The sequence below is a fragment of the Elgaria multicarinata genome, chromosome 4, assembly GCF_023053635.1.
Source record: "Elgaria multicarinata webbii isolate HBS135686 ecotype San Diego chromosome 4, rElgMul1.1.pri, whole genome shotgun sequence".
Classification (NCBI taxonomy): Eukaryota; Metazoa; Chordata; class Lepidosauria; order Squamata; family Anguidae; genus Elgaria; species Elgaria multicarinata.
The window spans coordinates 3,799,084-3,816,233 of record NC_086174.1 but is presented as its reverse complement, the minus strand read 5'-3'; the positions used below and the strand labels follow the sequence as shown (position 1 = coordinate 3,816,233).

General features: G+C 49.2%; 1 protein-coding gene across 1 annotated transcript in view; it reads right to left on the bottom strand.

Annotated features, from left to right (window-relative positions):
- Positions 1 to 13,350, bottom strand: part of ELP3 (elongator acetyltransferase complex subunit 3) — a 121,429-nt gene extending 108,079 nt beyond the window's left edge. The window contains exons 1-5 of the mRNA XM_063123742.1: positions 13,304 to 13,350; positions 10,153 to 10,252; positions 8,231 to 8,369; positions 5,766 to 5,836; positions 2,488 to 2,551 (exon numbers count right to left, since the gene is read on the bottom strand). Of these exons, the coding sequence (XP_062979812.1) occupies positions 2,488 to 2,551; positions 5,766 to 5,836; positions 8,231 to 8,369; positions 10,153 to 10,252; positions 13,304 to 13,322 (393 nt within the window). The 5' untranslated portion in view covers positions 13,323 to 13,350. The remainder of the gene's footprint in view (positions 1 to 2,487; positions 2,552 to 5,765; positions 5,837 to 8,230; positions 8,370 to 10,152; positions 10,253 to 13,303) is intronic.
- Between the last annotated feature and the right edge of the window lie 3,800 nt (positions 13,351 to 17,150).

Below are 17,150 nucleotides of genomic sequence, written 5' to 3'. Positions count from 1 at the left end.
GACTGGGCAGCCAGTCCAGGCCTCTGGGGTTTCCCCAACAGCCACCCTTCTCCTCCCCCCCCCCCAAAACATAGATGGTTGGGTGTGTTTTTCCCTCACTCTAAAAGGTTGAAATGCTTCACCTACGACTTTGGCACGGGCAGGAAGAGGGTGTTCTTTGCATTTTGGGCACCGCCCCCGTTTGCCTTTAGCTCCACCCACCACTGGAATGTGGCCATAGATGTGCGCAAGGGGTGTGCCGGGTGTGCCTAGGCACACCCTAACGTCTCGAACAGTAAGTGCCGAATTGAGGGGGCCATTGAGGAGGAATCCAGACACAGCAGAAAGGCCACGCGAAGAACGTGTACATTGATGGTGCTATATAAATAAATAAATTAATAAATAATAATAATAATAATAATAATAATAATAATAACGCCTCCTCCCGTATGTACCTGCCCGGACCCTAAGGTCATCCTCAGGGGCTCTTCTCCGCCAGCCCCTGCCAAAGGAAGTGAGGCAGGTGGCTACCAGGAGGAGGGCCTTCTCTGCTGTGGCACCCCGGCTGTGGAATGAGCTCCCTAAGGAGGTTCGCTTGGCACCTACGTTATATGCTTTTAGACGCCAAGTGAAGACCTTTTTATTCTCGGTGTTTTAAAATTGTAATTTTGCATTGCTGCTGTTTTTAGCTGGTTGAGCTTTTATATTGTATTTTATATTATGGTTTTATACTGTTGTTTTATACTTTGAATGTTTTTAATTTTTGTGAACCGCCCAGAGAGCTCCGGCTATTGGGCGGTATAGAAATGTAATTAATAAAATAAATAAATAAATAAATAAAAACCTGCCTCACTACTCCCGGCAGCAGGAATGAAAAGGTAACACACTGCCAGGAGCTGCACGCCCTCAGCCACTAGGCCTCTGTTTCAGCAGCTGCAATGGTTCTCCCATGGTCAGGCAAGCTGCAGAGTGGGGCTTCAGCATCTACATCAGCCTTCCTCAACCTGGGGCGCTCCAGATGTGTTAGACTGCATCTCCCAGAATGCCCCAGCCAGCAGCTGGGGCATTCTGGGAGTTGTAGTCCAACACATCTGGAGCACCCCAGGTTGAGGAAGGCTGGTCTACAGTGTTTAATAAATAAATGAATAAAAATGAAGTCCTTTATGATTGAGGATTCAATAAATGTTCACCTTTAAAAAAAAATCCCTGGGCACACACCCTAATGACACGCCTATGAAGGCGGCCCTCAAGAGCTCCTGTAGACCTGAATGAGGCCCTCGGGCTGAAAGAGGTTCCCCACCCCTGATCTACACTTTCAAGCCAGTGAAGAAATATGTCATGTGTGGCCCCATCAGACAGATAAGGCAAGGGATTTTGTGGGGCGTCTAGGCCAACGTCTAGTTGCCTCCAATACCCTGGGAGACAGAAACAAACTTCAAAGGGATCTTGATAGGCTGGAGGGTTGGGCTGAAAACAACAGAATGAAATTTAATAGGGATAAATGCCAAGTTCTACACCTAGGAAAAAGAAACCAAATGTACAGTTACAAGATGGGGGATACTTGGCTCAGCAATACGACAAACGAGAAGGATCTTGGAATTGTTGTAGATCACAAGCTGAATAGGAGCCAACAGTGTGATGTGGCTGCAAGAAAGGCAAATGCTACTTTGGGCTGCATTAATAGAAGTAAAGCTTCCAAATCACATGAGGTCCTGGTTCCTCTCTATTCAGCCCTGGTTAGGCCTCAAATAGAGTACTGCGTCCAGTTTTGGGCTCCACAATTCAAGAAGGACGCAGACAAGCTGGAGCGTGTTCAGAGGAGGGCAACCAGGATGATCAGGGGTCTGGGAACAAAGCCCTCTGAAGAAAGACTGAAAGAACTGGGCATGTTTAGCCTGGAGAAGAGAAGGCTGAGGGGAGACATGATAGCACTCTTCAAATACTTGAAAGGTTGTCACACAGAGGAGGGCCAGGATCTCTTCTCAATCCTCCCAGAGTGCAGGACACGGAATAACGGGCTCAAGTTAAAGGAAGCCAGATTCCAGCTGGACATCAGGAAAAACTTCCTGACTGTTAGAGCAGTACGACAGTGGAACCAGTGACCAAGGGAGGTTGTGGGCTCTCCCACACGAGAGGCCTTCAAGAGGCAGCTGGACAACCCTCTGTCAGGGATGCTTTAGGGTGGATTCCTGCACTGAGCAGGGGGTTGGACTCGATGGCCTTAGAGGCCCCTTCCAACTCTACTATTTCATGACTTTATGATTCTATGACCTCAGCTCCCTTTCAACCTGGATTTCATTTATCCCTGAGCTTTCCAAGTAGCACCATTGTCCATTAATTTAAGCTATCTAGGAAGATGAACGTAAACAACAGACCATCGGTGCCAGACGGACCTGCTGTACGGACCTGCCCTGCTGCTTCTGCCCCTCATCTTCCCCACACCCAGCTCAGCAGTGAATTAAAGTGTCTCGCCCTGCAATGGGGCCAACAGAATCTTTGCAGCAGTACCTCGTATCCAGTGTAAGACTGAGTTGAATATTCAAAGTCAGAATCGGGACCTCCAGGGCAGTACCTGCATTTTCAAGAGAGGAAAAGGAGTCAGAAAGAGCAGAGTTTAAAGCAGGCAGGCGGATGGCGGGGTGTGTGTGTGACCCACTTCCAGCCACAGTACTCAGCACAAGTTCAGAGAAGCTCTTGAACGATGCATTTCAGTGCTGGGTGGGGCTAAAGGTCATCCCATGAAGCTGATTGGTGGGAGATTCCGGACAAATAAAAGGAGGTAGTTAAATTATGGAACTCACTACCACAAGGTGTAGTGATGGGCACCCATTGGGATGGCTTTAAAAGGGGGCTGGATAAATTCCTGGAGGAGAAGGTTCTCAATGGCTACTAGCCCTGATGGTTGTGCGCTATCTCCAGTATTGGAGGCAGTAAGCCTGTGTGCACCAGTTGCTGGGGAACATGGGTGGGAGGGTGCTGTTGCACCATGCCCTGCCTTGTTGGTCCCTGGCCGATGGCTGCTGGGCCACTGTGTGAACAGAGGGCTGGGCTAGAGCCAGCCTTCCTCAACCTGGGGCGCTCCAGATGTGTTGGACTGCATCTCCCAGAATGCCCCAGCCACCTGGCTGGGGCATTCTGGGAGTTGTAGTCCAACACATCTGGAGCGCCCCAGGTTGAGGAAGGCTGGCCGGATCCTCAGTCTGTTCCAGCATCAGGGCAGTTCTTATGTTCTTAAAGAAGCAGAGGCCAAAATTACCAGCTTCTTTTAGCTTAAAGCTCTGAGTGCCAGTTAACTATGTCTTAGGAGAGACAATTCGACCATTCAGAATGGGGCGGAAAGCTGCATTAAACCTGGGCAAACCCCGAATGATTGGTGGTTGGAGAAAAGGGATGGGGCAAGGGAAAAGAGGCGTGGCCATCTGAGGAAGTCTGGGGAGCTGTATTGGAAGTCCAGTTTGGCCCATGGGCCTAAGCTTCTGCACTCTAGGTTTAGAGGCATGTTTCTTCACAAATTGGGGTGTTGTTGTTTTAAGATACAGCACATTCTGCCAGGCCCAGAAGCAGTGGAACAGGGGAAAAACAAGATAAGAACATAAGGAGTGCCATGCTGGATCAGACTGGGAGTCCATCTAGTCCGGCACTCTGTTCACATAGCCATCACGACTAGTAGCCATTGATAGCCTTCTCCTCCAGGACTCGTCAAATACTTCAAAGGTTGTCACGCAGAGGAAGGCCAGGATCTCTTCTCGATCTTCCCAGAGTGCAGGACACGGAATAACGGGCTCAAGTTAGAGGAAGCCAGATTCCGGCTGGACATCAGGAAAAACTTCCTGACTGTTAGAGCGGTACAACAATGGAACCAGTGACCTAGGGAGGTTGTGGGCTCTCCCACACTGGAGGCATTCAAGAGGCAGTTGGACAACCCTCTGTCAGGGATGCTTTAGGGTGGATTCCTGCACTGAGCAGGGGGTTGGACTCGATGGCCTTGTAGGCCCCTTCCAGCTCTGCTATTCTATGATTCTATGATCAGGAAAAACTTCCTGCCTGTTTGAGCAGTACGACAATGGAATCAGTTACCTAGGGAGGTTGTGGGCTCTCCCACACTAGAGGCCTTCAAGAGGCAGTTGGACAACCCTCTGTCAGGGATGCTTTAGGGTGGATTCCTGCATTGAGCAGGGGGTTGGACTCGATGGCCTTGTAGGCCCCTTCCAGCTCTGCTATTCTATGATTCTATGACTCTTGAGGAGTCAAGGAGGAATCTTCACAGGAGCTTAATTGGACAGGAGGACCGGGCTCAGAGGCCACCCTCCCCTCCCCTGGGAACTCAGTCCTTCTCTGCCACAGCGTCAGGCAGATGGAGTTCAGAGGAGGTGGTCTGCTACATTGGTCACTTGTCAGAGGTTGCAACCTGAAGACCTCCCTGAAAGAGGGATTCAGAAAACGGCCTGATGGGCACAGCGGGAAACTGTCCGGTCCCTTGACAGGCCTTGCTTTGTTAGCCTCATTAAGCTTAGAGGAGAGCTCCTAGCATTCACACTGCCTTCAGGTGCGAAGGAACGGCTATTTACTGAATAAAGCTTTGTGGCTTGCACGGCAGACGTCTTTATAGCCTCACATCTCAGCGGGAGGTCTTGGAATCACGGCACTAATCTACCTCAAAGGGTTTTAGTGAGGGCAAAATATAGTTGAGGAAGGGGTTGTGGGCAGAAACCATGTCTACGCTGCCATGCTCTCCTTAGAGGAAGGGAGGCAGGGGTCTACCAGGAGCAGGGCCTTCTCTGCTGTGGCACCCCGGCTGTGGAATGAGCTCCCTAAGGAGGTTCGCCTGGCACCTACGCTATACTATTTCAGACGCCAGGTGAAGACCTTTTTATTCTCCCAGCGTTTGAACAGTCTATAAATAAATTTTAACTCTGCATTTTAAATTTGTAATTTTGCATTGCTGCTGTTTTTATCTGGTTGAGCTTTTATATTGTATTTTATATTATGGTTTTATACTGTTGTTTTATACTTTGAATGTTTTTAATTTTTGTGAACCGCCCAGAGAGCTCCGGCTATTGGGCGGTATAGAGATGTAATAAATAAATAAATAAAATATAACTTCAATTTTAACTTGGCTGTTTTAAATTTGTATTTCTGCACTGCTGCTGTTTTTTTTCCTGGTTGTCCTGTTATACATGTATTTTATTTATTTATTTATTTATTTATTACATTTTTATACCGCCCAATAGGCGAAGCTCTCTGGGCGGTTCATAAAAACTAAAACCGTGAAGAACATAATAAAAGAACCGACAAATCTAAAAACACAAATACAAAATACAGTATGAAAAGCACAACCAGGCTAAAACTGTCGTGTTTTTATACTGTTTGTTTTATATTTGGAACGGTTTTAATTTTTGTGAACCACCCAGAGAGCTTCAGCTATTGGGCGGTATAGAAATGCAATAAATAAATTAATAAATTACTAAATAGAGGGAAAGTAGGGCAAAAATGTAAAAGAAATAAAATAGTTCCACAGCTCCATTCTAGATGATCCTCTAAACAGGCAAAGGTTACCAATGACTTACTATGCATTATTTTATATTTTAAATTACTTTTTAATTAAAAAAATTAAAGTGAAGAATACATTTTTCCCCAAACAAGTTTAGTCATTCAAATTGATTTCCTGCTCCTGTTTTGAAGACTCTAAGCATGAAGGATGAATCCTGGAGGACCGGAACGTATATGTTTACATGAGGAATTTTTTAAAAAATACAAATCCGGCATGAACCCATGGTCATACTTACACACATATGTTTCCTGTGAAGTTAATATGTGGACACCTGTGTGGTTTGCACATCACAGCTACTACAGCAATCTGGAAAAGGGAGCAATGCAGAGAAGCTGTCACAATTCTGGGTTTACGTTGTAGAAGGCAATTACACGGAATCACTGTATTTAGGGGGTGGGTGGGTTGCACCCTCTTCAAACTCACACCCTGTCCAGAATATCCTGTATGTTCAGCACAGCCACTTGACTAGAGACGTGGAGGACCAAGGAAAAAACACAAAAATTCATTTTTCCTCCAAAGACTTTATTGGTTTCTTTTTGAAAAATTGGGAAAATTGAAAAAAAAAATTGAAGAAAAGATGAATTATGGGATGTTTTATTTTAGTATGATGAACAAAATGTTTAAGAGACTGTGTTCAGATATTTACTTCTCCAAATGATTTCTAAAAACTATGTACAGTATCAGATTATTACAATTTCCGTGCACTGAGGACAAGCAAGTCGTAGGCTACAAACGGAGACTACGACGCTCAAATGCAAGAGCAAGATGCATATCTGCCTGTAGGGAGCAGCACTGCCATTGAAGCAGAGACTGAAACTAATAGTGATGGCTATAGCTCAGGAAATGAGTCTGATTAGGTTCCACGTGGACCTGTGGCCCGATTGGAAACCACCAGGAGAAGAGCCTTCAGGGTGGTGGCCCCCTTTCTGAGGAACTCCCTGCCTCTGGAGGTCAGGCAGTCGCCAACACTGTGTTGTTTCTCGCACCTCCTGAAGACAGTCTTATTCCAGGAAGCATCCCTTGATAGCCATGGTTTTTATTGGCATTTTGTGTTTTTTTTAGTAAAATAATGGTGTTTTAATTTTTGTATCTTTTACTGTTTTAATTCTTATGTCCACCGCTCCGGAATCTGTTTCAGATTTTGTAATTAAGTAAAATTTTGTAAATAAGTAAAAGTAGTAAATAATAAATTAGCACGGACATGCGATTCCAAGTTATTTAACAACAGCAGCAACAAAAGGACTTTCCTCTTCCGTGTCCCTGCTTAAATTACATTGCCCAAAGCTCTTTTGGCCGGTCGGTGGGCGCACTTGGAATTTTGAGCACACTGCAGACACTCTCACAAAATGGCTGCCATGGGGGCTTGCCACTGCCATGGTGAGCATGGCCGTGTCATAAAACATTCGATTCCCAGAAGGCAAACTGGTGAGACTAGACGAAAAACAACGCGCTCAAGAACCCAAGTGCAAAGCAAAGGTAGCAGCTGGAACTCCAAAACACAACAGCACTCACTCTTTTGAACCGAAATAAAGATGGCGCCGGAAGGCAACACTTTGCTTTGCAGCAGTTAAAAGAATTAATTTTTACAATCTTAAGGAATAAAATTAAACTCAGGAGGGTGAAGGGAGCCTGGCAGCCGCCCAGAGAGGTGTCCACAGCACCCTGGTGCTCTCAGACACCACGCTGGAGACCTCAGAGGTAACAATCAACAGATGTGTGTGTAGAAGCGACCATGAGCTTAACTCTGATACCCAAAACAAATTCCTGCACTCGGCATCTGCTCAGAGGCACCTGGTCCTTTCATTTTAAGTGTTTGCCTTTTGCACCGGGCTCCAGTCGGTAGACGTCGGAAATTGTTGTAAATCACAAGCTGAATAGGAGCCAACAGTGCGATACGGCTGCAAGAAAGGCAAATGCTATTTTGGGCTGCATTAATAGAAGTATAGCTTCCAAATCGCGTGAGGTCCTGGTTCCTCTCTATTCGGCCCTGGTTAGGCCTCATCTAGAGTATTGCGTCCAGTTCTAGGCTCCACACTTCAAGAAGGACACAGACAAGCTGGAGCGTGTTCAGAGGAGGGCAACCAGGATGATCAGGGGTCTGGAAACAAAGCCCTATGAAGAGAGACTGAAAGAACTGGGCATGTTTAGCCTGGAGAAGAGAAGATGGAGGGGAGACATGAGAGCACTCTTCAAATACTTAAAAAGTTGTCACACAAAGGAGGGCCAGGATCTCTCCTCGATCCTCCCAGCGTGCAGGACATGGAATAACGGGCTCAAGTTAAAGGAAGCCAGATACCAGCTGGACATCAGGAAAACTTCCTGACTGTTAGAGCAGTATGACAATGGAATCAGTTACCTAGGGAGGTGGTGGGCTCTCCCACACTAGAGGCCTTCAAGAGGCAGCTGGACAACCCTCTGTCAGGGAGGCTTTAGGGTGGATTCCTGCATGGAGCAGAGGGTTGGACTCGATGGCCTTGTAGGCCCCTTCCAACTCTGCTATTCTGATTCTATGATTCTATGACCTAGTAAAACGCAAAGGAAATCCCAGGAGCCTGGAATCTGCCTTTCTTGCTCTGACTGAAAGCTGCTTCCCAGGATCTCAGCCCAAGAATTAGTCCTTTCCATCCCCTGAATCTTTTCAGTTAGAGATGCGAGTGGCTGAACTCGGGGCTCGCACTTGCGAAGACAGGAGGGACTCACCCCGCTAGCCGTCCGGATGGGCTTCGCTTTCAGTTTGGGAACCAGCACTCTGCGGTACTGCGGAGGCACAGCAGCAATGATGTCGACCAGGCGGGGCTGCGCTGAAAGCCCGTACTTGGCGGACGTCTTCGTTTTTATCCTGAAATGGAATGCAGTGCAACTTGGCCAGAGGCTAGGTGGGCCCGGGGGCGATTGGACTGGGGGATGGGCTACCCGCAGGACTCCACTGCCCTAGGTGATTTGGCACACAGGTTCATCACAGCAATGCAGACAGAAGCGCTGGATCGCTTTGCAGCCGACAGGTATCCCCGGCCATGCACTAGTGACCAAACCATCCCATCACCTGGCATCCACTCAATGCAATACTTTAATGCAGTGGTTCCCAAAGTGGGTGGTACCGCCCCCTTGGGGGGGGGTGGGATTGCATAGGGGGGCATTAGGAGGCAAGGGTGCAGCAGGGGGACGCTAAGAGGCAAGGGGGCAGCAGGGGAGCGCTCGAGGTGGTCTTTTCCGAGAAGTGCCTCTCCAGAAGGTCTTAAAACCCAGGGACATTTTTATGAGAGAAGGTAGTTTGGTCTCAAGCCATATAGGGGAAGAATCCACGCATGTATTAATACCATTTAAGAAGAGTCCTTTTAACAGTGAATTGAAATGTTTCAAAAGCGCCAAAACGCTAATGAAGAGACATATCCTGCTTGGTGTGCCCCGCCACGCCGGGTGCAAAACAGAGGCGTTCGCTCTCTTTTCCCTCCCTCCCTTGGCAAGCCTGTGGCGGGTGCTTCAGATTTTGAATAAATATTCCATTAATTGTTACTGTTTTGAATTTTATTGTTATTATCTTCCTTAGCGGGTCGTTGAAAACCGCTATTCTGAATAATTATTTTTATAGTGTAGGGTAGGGGGCACTGGGCATGAGTTTGTGGAAGCAAGGGGGCAGTGACCTGAAAAAGTTTGAGAACCACTGCTTTAATGCATGGGAAGGTAATAGTCCAGAGTTAAAACTCTGGAATTTACCGCCACAAGATGTAGCGATGGCCACCAATCGGGATGGCTTTAAAAGGGGGTTGGATAAATTCCTGGAGGCGAAGGCTATCCATGGTTGCTAGCCCTGATGGTGATGTGCTACCTCTAGCATCAGAGGCAGTAAGCCTATGTGTGCAGCAGTTGCTGGGGAACATGGGTGGGAGGGTGCTGTTGCACCATGTCACCTGCTTTGTTGGTCCCTGGCCGATGGCTGTTTGGCCACTGTGTGCTGGACTAGATGGACCCTTGGTCTGATCCTACAGGGCTCTTCTTATGTCCTGCTTGTCGGTTTCCTGTAAGCATCTGGTTGGCCGCTGTGTGAACAAAGTGCTGGAATAGACGGACCTTTGGCCAGCATATCTAGCCCCGTACTGTCTACTACAGCCTTCCTCAACCTGGGGCGCTCCAGATGTGTTGGACTACAACTCCCAGAATGCCCCTAGGGCATTCTGGGAGATGCAGTCCAACACATCTGGAGCGCCCCAGATTGAGGAAGGCTGGTCTACTACAAGCGTTCCCAGCCTGGTGTCTTCCAGATGTGCTTTGCATGGCCATGGGCCATGCTGGTTGGGGAGGATGGGAGTGGTACTCTAGTCCTGCAACCTCTGATCCTGTTAACTGGAGATGCCAGGGACTGGGAGCTGTGCCCTCCTACTCCAGGGATGGGCACCTCGCGGCCGCTTCGATGTTGATGGCCTAGAACTCCCATCACCACTCGCCATCGGCTACGCTGCTTGGGCTGACAGGAGTTGTAGGGCAAAGCATCCAGAGGGCCACAAGGTGCCCACCTGAGCCCTAACCCCAAAGTGCCCATTTCTCCCCCAAGGTATGGTGGGGGGGAGAGAACGTGATTCTGTGAACGATGGAAGGCAGCGGAGAGGAGGGCCGACGTCACTTACTTGTTCAAGTTCACGTCTTTGCCCTGTTCGTGGGCCTCGACGAGCTGCTGGATGACATCCGCTATGGTCATCATCATCAGCTCTGCCCGGCTGAGATCTCCTGAAATGGAAACAGAAGGACACTGTGCAAAATGTAATTTCTCTCTCTCTCTCTCTCTCTCTCTCTCTCTCTCACACACACACACACACACACACACACATGCATATGCGTCTGCATGCGCAGCGCACTCTGGCCTAGCAAGCTGTGGGTGCAGGCAGCACACTTTCTCCTTCACCCACAACCCCCCAAGGCTGTTCATTTAAGCCACAACACTCTCTCCCACGCCTTCCGCGGTGAACCACACCCTCCACAGGATCCACGTTGCTCTGCTGCGAATGATGTGCGGGACCCAAGGACACCTGGCCTGGCATGCCACCTGTACCAACCACTGCAGGGGGTAGAGTCACTCCCTGGTCCTTCCTAGCCCTGGTGATTTACGTTGCCCTCCTCTGAACCCATCCCAATTTTATTTATTTATTTATTTATTTATTGCATTTCTATACCGCCCAATAGCTGAAGCTCTCTGGGCGGTTCACAAAAATTAAAACCACAGTAAAACAACCCAACAGGTTAAAAGCACAATTACAAAATACAGTATAAAAAGCACAACCAGGATAAAACCACGCAGCAAAATTGATATAAGATTAAAATACAGAGTTAGAAGTGTAAAATTTAAATTTAAGTTAAAATTAAGTGTTAAAATACTGAGAGAATAAAAAGGTCTTCAGCTGCCGACGAAAGGAGTACAGTGTCCTCCTTTCGGACCTCTCTGGAGAGCTCATTCCGCAGCCGGGGTGCCACAGCGGAGAAAGCCCTCCTCCTAGTAGTCACCTGCCTCACTTCCTTTGGCAGGGGCTCACGGAGAAAGACCCCTGTAGATGATCTTAAGGTCAGGGCAGGTACATATGGGAGGAGGCGTTCCTTCAAATAACCTGGACCCAAACCATTTAGGGCTTTGAATGTCAATACTAGCACTTTGAATCGGGCCTGGACCTGGACTGGCAGCCAATGAAGTTGTAAAAGGACTGGTGTGATGTGAACTATATATCCTCCCAGAAGTCCAGTAGAGACCTGACTAGCAATCTTTGCAAGCCACCCAGAGAGCTTTGGCTATCAGGTGGTATACAAATGTAATAATAATAATAATAATAATAATAATAATAATAATAATAATAATAATGTTACCTATCTCTCCCTCTGGATCGAGGTGGGGTACAACACAAATAAACACCATAAAATACATACAAGTAATTCAAACTTTTAAAACTAGTGCATCATTAAAAGCAGCACACCATTAAAAAGGGCATCTTAAAATTCAGCTGGGTAGGCCTGCCGGAAGAGATCCGTCTTTACGGCTCTCTTAAATTCTGGAAGACTGTTAAGTTGACGAATCTCTCCCGGCAAGCCATTCCATAAACTGCGAGCGGCAGAAGAAAAGGTCCTCTGGGTAATAGTTGTTAATCTAGTTTGTACTAGCTGGAGTAGATTCTTCCCAGAGGAGCTGAGTGTGCGGGGCGGATTGTACGGGAGAGGGCGATGCCGCAGGTAGCCTGGACCCAAACCATGTAGTGCTTTAAAGGTGATAACCAACACTTTATACTTCGCCTGGAAACTAATTGGCAGCCAGTGAAGAGATTTTAAGGCTGGTGTGATGTGGTCCCCCCTAGGTGTACCGGTGACCAGCCTGGCTGCCCTATTTTGAACTAGTTGAAGTTTCCAGACTAGGCACACAGGTAGAGCGCATTGCAGAAGTCGAGCCTCGAAGTGACCAGCGCCTGCACGACCGTCTTTAGGTCTTCCGACTCTAGGAAGAGTCTGTACAATAATAGTACAGAACCAAGTGGAGCCTGCCACTAAATGTTGCAGTACGAAGCACTCCTGCCCAGGCTTCCAGCCAGTCAGCCCTGCCCTCCTCCATGATTCTCCCACCAGGTTTTCTTCCCGCTCCTCCTGCAGTCAGTCAGCCTGGTGAGGGCACTGGGCTGTATTTGGGGGTGGGGGGTCCCCCTTATTTCCCCCTAAAGCTTTCCCCACAAGCCTGCTGATACCCCCACCCCGCCTGTTCTCCATGGGTGGTGGCCTTTTGGCTACAGGAGCCAGGGCACTTGGTGCTAGTCTATATAATCAATCTATATAGCCATAGTCTTCAGCCTCTCTCTATTAGTCTCTCTATCCAGAGTGGTTCTGTTACTGTAGCCTAAGAGAAGAGCAGGGGAATGCAATCGGGGTGTGGGGGTGTGTGGGCAGGAGGGATATTATTATTATTATTATTATTATTATTATTATTATTATTATTATTATTATCCAGAGACACCCTGGAGGGCTGTAAGTGAAAGAGTTGAGCCTTTTACCCAACTAGGAATCCCTCCAGACGTGCAGGGCTACAGTACACCTATTTACAATATTCCTTTTACATGTTGTTTTTGTGCTGTTCTACGCTTTTTAGCATTTATTTCTTGGCCCTTATTCAACTCATGCCCTACTTTGATATTTTGGACTTACCCATCACCCCCAACCAGCATGGCCACCGGCCCCCTTCAGATGCCTTGGACTACAACACCCATCAACCCCATGGCAACCATGGCTGCCTTCCCACCCACCTTCAGATACCTTGGACTACAACACCCATCAACCCCATGGCAACCATGGCTGCCTTCCCACCCACCTTCAGATGCCTTGGACTACAACACCCATCAACCCCATGGCAACCATGGCTGCCTTCACACACACACCCCAAACTGGTGGCTTTCAGAAGTGTTGAACTATAATACCCATCACCCCCAACCAGCATGGCCTCCTCCTCCTCCTCCCTGCCCCTTCAGATGCCTTGGACTACATCACCCATCAACCCCAGGGCAACCATGGCTGCCTTCACACACACACCCCCCCCCAAACTGGTGGCTTTCAGAAGTGTTGGACTACAACACCCATCATCTCCAGGCAACCACGGCCGCCTCCCCCCAGGCTGCTCCCCGCCAACACCCCCAGCCACCATGCTGTCTGGGGATGATGGGAGCTGTGATCCAACGCACCTGGATCAACGGGCGGGCCGGGGGGGGGGGGCTTTGAAAGGGCCAGCACGTGACCCCGGCCCACCCACCGCCCCTTTACCTTTCTTCTTCTGCCTCATGGCGCCGGTTCCCCCCTCCTTAGGCAGCCGCCTCTCCCCACAGCCCCCCAAAACGCCCCGCGAGCCCGCCTCCCAGCCACGCTGGGTTTACGACGCCGTCGCGACGAAGCAGGGCGGAAGCAGGGCAGGCGCCGCTCGCCGCTGGCCACCCTGCCGTAAAGCGCGCCAGAGAGCGCGGATTGGCGGAGAGCGCGCCGCCCCGCCCCTTAGAGGTGCCCGTGGCCCCGCCCACCCCTGCGAGTGACGCACGGCGCTCACCGCCCCCTGGTGGGGTATAGGCGGAGCGCAGTCTCCCCTGCCCAGGGATGTAGGCGCAGTTAGAGCATCGCCCGTCAATCCCTGTATATATGTTACTCCGGAGTCAGCCCCGCTGCCTTCAATGGGGCTGACTTCATCTGCCAGGCCTGGGCCAGCTCACGCCTCCTTCCTGCCCCGACCTGGCGCCCTCCTGATGCGCTGGACTACAGCTCCCATCATCACACACACCCCGCCTGCAAGAGAGGTGGCAGGCAGGTGTTCCCCAGGGCTGCTCCAGGTGGGGGCCTCCCTCAGCCCTACCTGGAGGGGCCGAGATTCGAACCTGGACCCGGAATGCCAAGCAGGGGGTCTGCTGCTAACTGTGATGACCAGACTGGTCCGATTGGCCCATGTAGCACCCCCCGGGGTTGGGGGTCTTCTCTGGCAGGCACAGCAGCAGACATGACAGCCCTCTTCAAATCCTTGAAAGGTTGCCACACAGAGGAGAGCCAGGATCTCTTCTCGATCCTCCCAGAGTGCAGGACATGGAATAATGGGCTCAAGTGACAGGAAGCCGGATTCCAGCTGGACATCAGGAAAAACTTCCTGACTGTTAGAGCAGTACGACAATGGAATCGATGACCTAGGGAGCCCATGGGCTCTCCCATACTAGAGGCCTTCAAGGGTCAGGATCTCGTCTCAATCATCCCAGAGTGCAGGACGCAGAATAATGGGCTCAAGTGACAGGAAGCCAGATTCCAGCTGGACATCAGGAAAAACTTCCTGACTGTTAGAGCAGTACGACAATGGAATCAGTGACCTAGGGAGGTGGTGGGCTCTCCCACACTAGAGGCCTTCAAGAGGCAGCTGGACAACCCTCTGTCAGGGATGCTTTAGGGTGGATTCCTGCATTGAGCTGGGGGTTGGACTTGATGGCCTTGTAGGCCCCTTCCGACTGTACTACTGTATGATTTTATGATATAAGGGCTTGGGCAGTGGAGGCCAGTGGCTCCAAGATCAGTGGGGCAGTGGATCCGCTCCAGGTTTCAGTCAGAACTCTAAAGGAGCTCTCCAAGGTGCTATTTCTAACCGAGCAACTGGAGGAGTTAGTGCCACGCGGTGGTCAGAGGCTTAGTTCTGGGAGGGGCAAGACTGCAGATTTTATTTATATTCAGTTAGTACATACGTTTTCCTTGCTGGTTGGAGTTTCATAGTTATCTAGTGAGCCACTGGGTGACTTTTGGGCCATTCATATACCTTCAGCCCAGCCTACCTCACAGGGCTGTTGTTGTAAGGATAACATGGCGAGGAGGATTATGTACATCGCCTTGGGTTCCTTGGAGGAAAAAAGGCGGGATATATATGTAATAATAATAATAACTTACACGCTAAAATTTAACACAGGGGAGGCAGTGCAGTTGGACTACAACTCTATCAGACTCAGCCAGTGCAGGAGAAATTGGTCTTCTAGGTAGCATGCATCTTTGGTTGAGCTGCCCTTGTCAGAAACGACTTCGTATATCACGTATCAATATGCCAAATATTGAAGCTTCGTGATCAGCTACCACTCTGCTTTGCTTTTGCTGTTAGGCTTCCATAGTTCCAGCAGAGGGAGGTGTTAGCAAAAGCTATTCTTAGAACTAGGTTTTGGCCTGGAAAGACAGAAATCTCATGTGCTCTCTCTTGGATCAATGAGTTTTCCTCTCCGGTGATCTCCTCCTCCTACACACAGCACCAATATTTCACACATGCAGCTGCAGTTCCATGTGCACAATCCTCTATGGATATCCTGATGTGTGCAGAAAAGCAAAATCTACTGCTCCAATTTCGACACTCGGAGGAGACCGGTGTGAGATCTGGCAGAGCCGAGTCAGAGTTTGGCACATGGGGAGATGAGGAGTAGTGACATCGTGCGTTAAATTCACCTGCCTCCCTAAACCAGCTCTCTGGATTGCATTTTGATATGGGTGCATCCGGGCTAAGCCACGAGCAGGTGTCCAGAGGGGAGCCAAGAACCTGGATCTAAAGCCCAGGAGCGTCCAGTTCTGGGCTTCACATTTCAAGAAGGATGCAGACAAGCTGAAGCGTGTTCAGAGGAGGGCAACCATGATGATCAGGGGTCTGGAAAAAAAGCCCTATGAAGAGAGACTGAAAGAACTGGGCATGTTGAGCCTGGAGAAGAGAAGATTGAGGGGAGACATGATAGCACTCTTCAAATACTTCAAAGGTTGTCACTCAGAGGAGGGACAGGATCTCTTCTTGATCCTCCCAGAGTGCAGGACACGGAATAACGGGCTCAAGTTAAAGGAAGCCAGATTCCAGCTGGACATCAGGAAAAACTTCCTGACTGTTAGAGCAGTACAACAATGGAGCCAGTTACCTAGGGAGGTGGTGGGCTTTCCCACACTAGAGGCCTTCAAGAGGCAGCTGGACAACCCTCTGTCAGGGATGCTTTAGGGTGGATTCCTGCATTGAGCAGGGGGTTGGACTCAATGGCCTTATAGGCACCTTCCAACTCTGATATTCTATGATTCTATGAGCTGAGCCAACGAACACACCAGAGCTAAGACCACTGTGGATCAGGCAACACCCCAGCCCAATCTGGGGGCATTTTGTAGCCCTTCCTGTTTAGGAGTGCCGAGTTTATAGGTACCCGCCAGTACAGAACCTGAAAATACTCCATTGCCCTAAACCAGGCTCCCAACCAGAGTTGGCTCTTGAGAAGGTGTGAATGCATCCTGGTCTCATGTTGATGCCCAAATATGGTATGATGTGTGTGCTTTTGAATATCTCTGTCTCCAACTGAAGGCCAGTCATCCACACCTCATTAACTTCCAGATTAGAATACTGCAGGGCGTTTTATAGGCGCCTGCCTGTGAGGAGCGTTTGGAAAATAGAACCGGTGCAGAGCGCAGCAGCTTGAGTGTTAAAAGATTCTCAGCATAAAGGAGCGTATTTTGTATTCACGGGTTGTGCATTAGACGTCTAGGCCTAACCCTCAACTGGGATTCAAAATGCTGGTATTGACCTGTAAAGCCTTAAACCACAGTCTAGGGCCGTGATACCTCCTATTCCCGTTTTATTTATTTAAAACATTTCCACACCACTTTTCAACAAAAAAGTTCCCAACATTTCCCAGAGAGCAGTTCAGAAATTATTATATAGTTTACACTGTGAAGTGGCTGTTTCCTAAACCGTCTTCTAGAGTAGCCTCTCCCAGGCACCCTTCAAATGTTTTGGACTTCAAATCCCAGCAGCCCTAGGGTGGACAATGGTCAGGACTGTTGGGAGTTGTAGTCCAAAACACTGGAAGGCACCAGGGTGAGGGAGGCTACTCTACAATGTCCACTACAGCTTCATCTCTTCCTTGAGTCTCTTGCGTCTCCTTGGGTGTCTCGGCAGATTGTATCGGCAGCTTAGCTTTCAGAACTGTTGGGGGCACGCAGATTTCAGAAGTCCTTTGCCTAGCCCTCTGGTGGTTGTGTTTGCCTAACTGGACCCGCGTTGGCCTCAAGGCAGTAGCCCCCCTGTCCTGGAAGTGTGTTAGTGAGTAGGGCTGTGCTCCGCTTCGCTTCGGATCGGAGAAGCGAT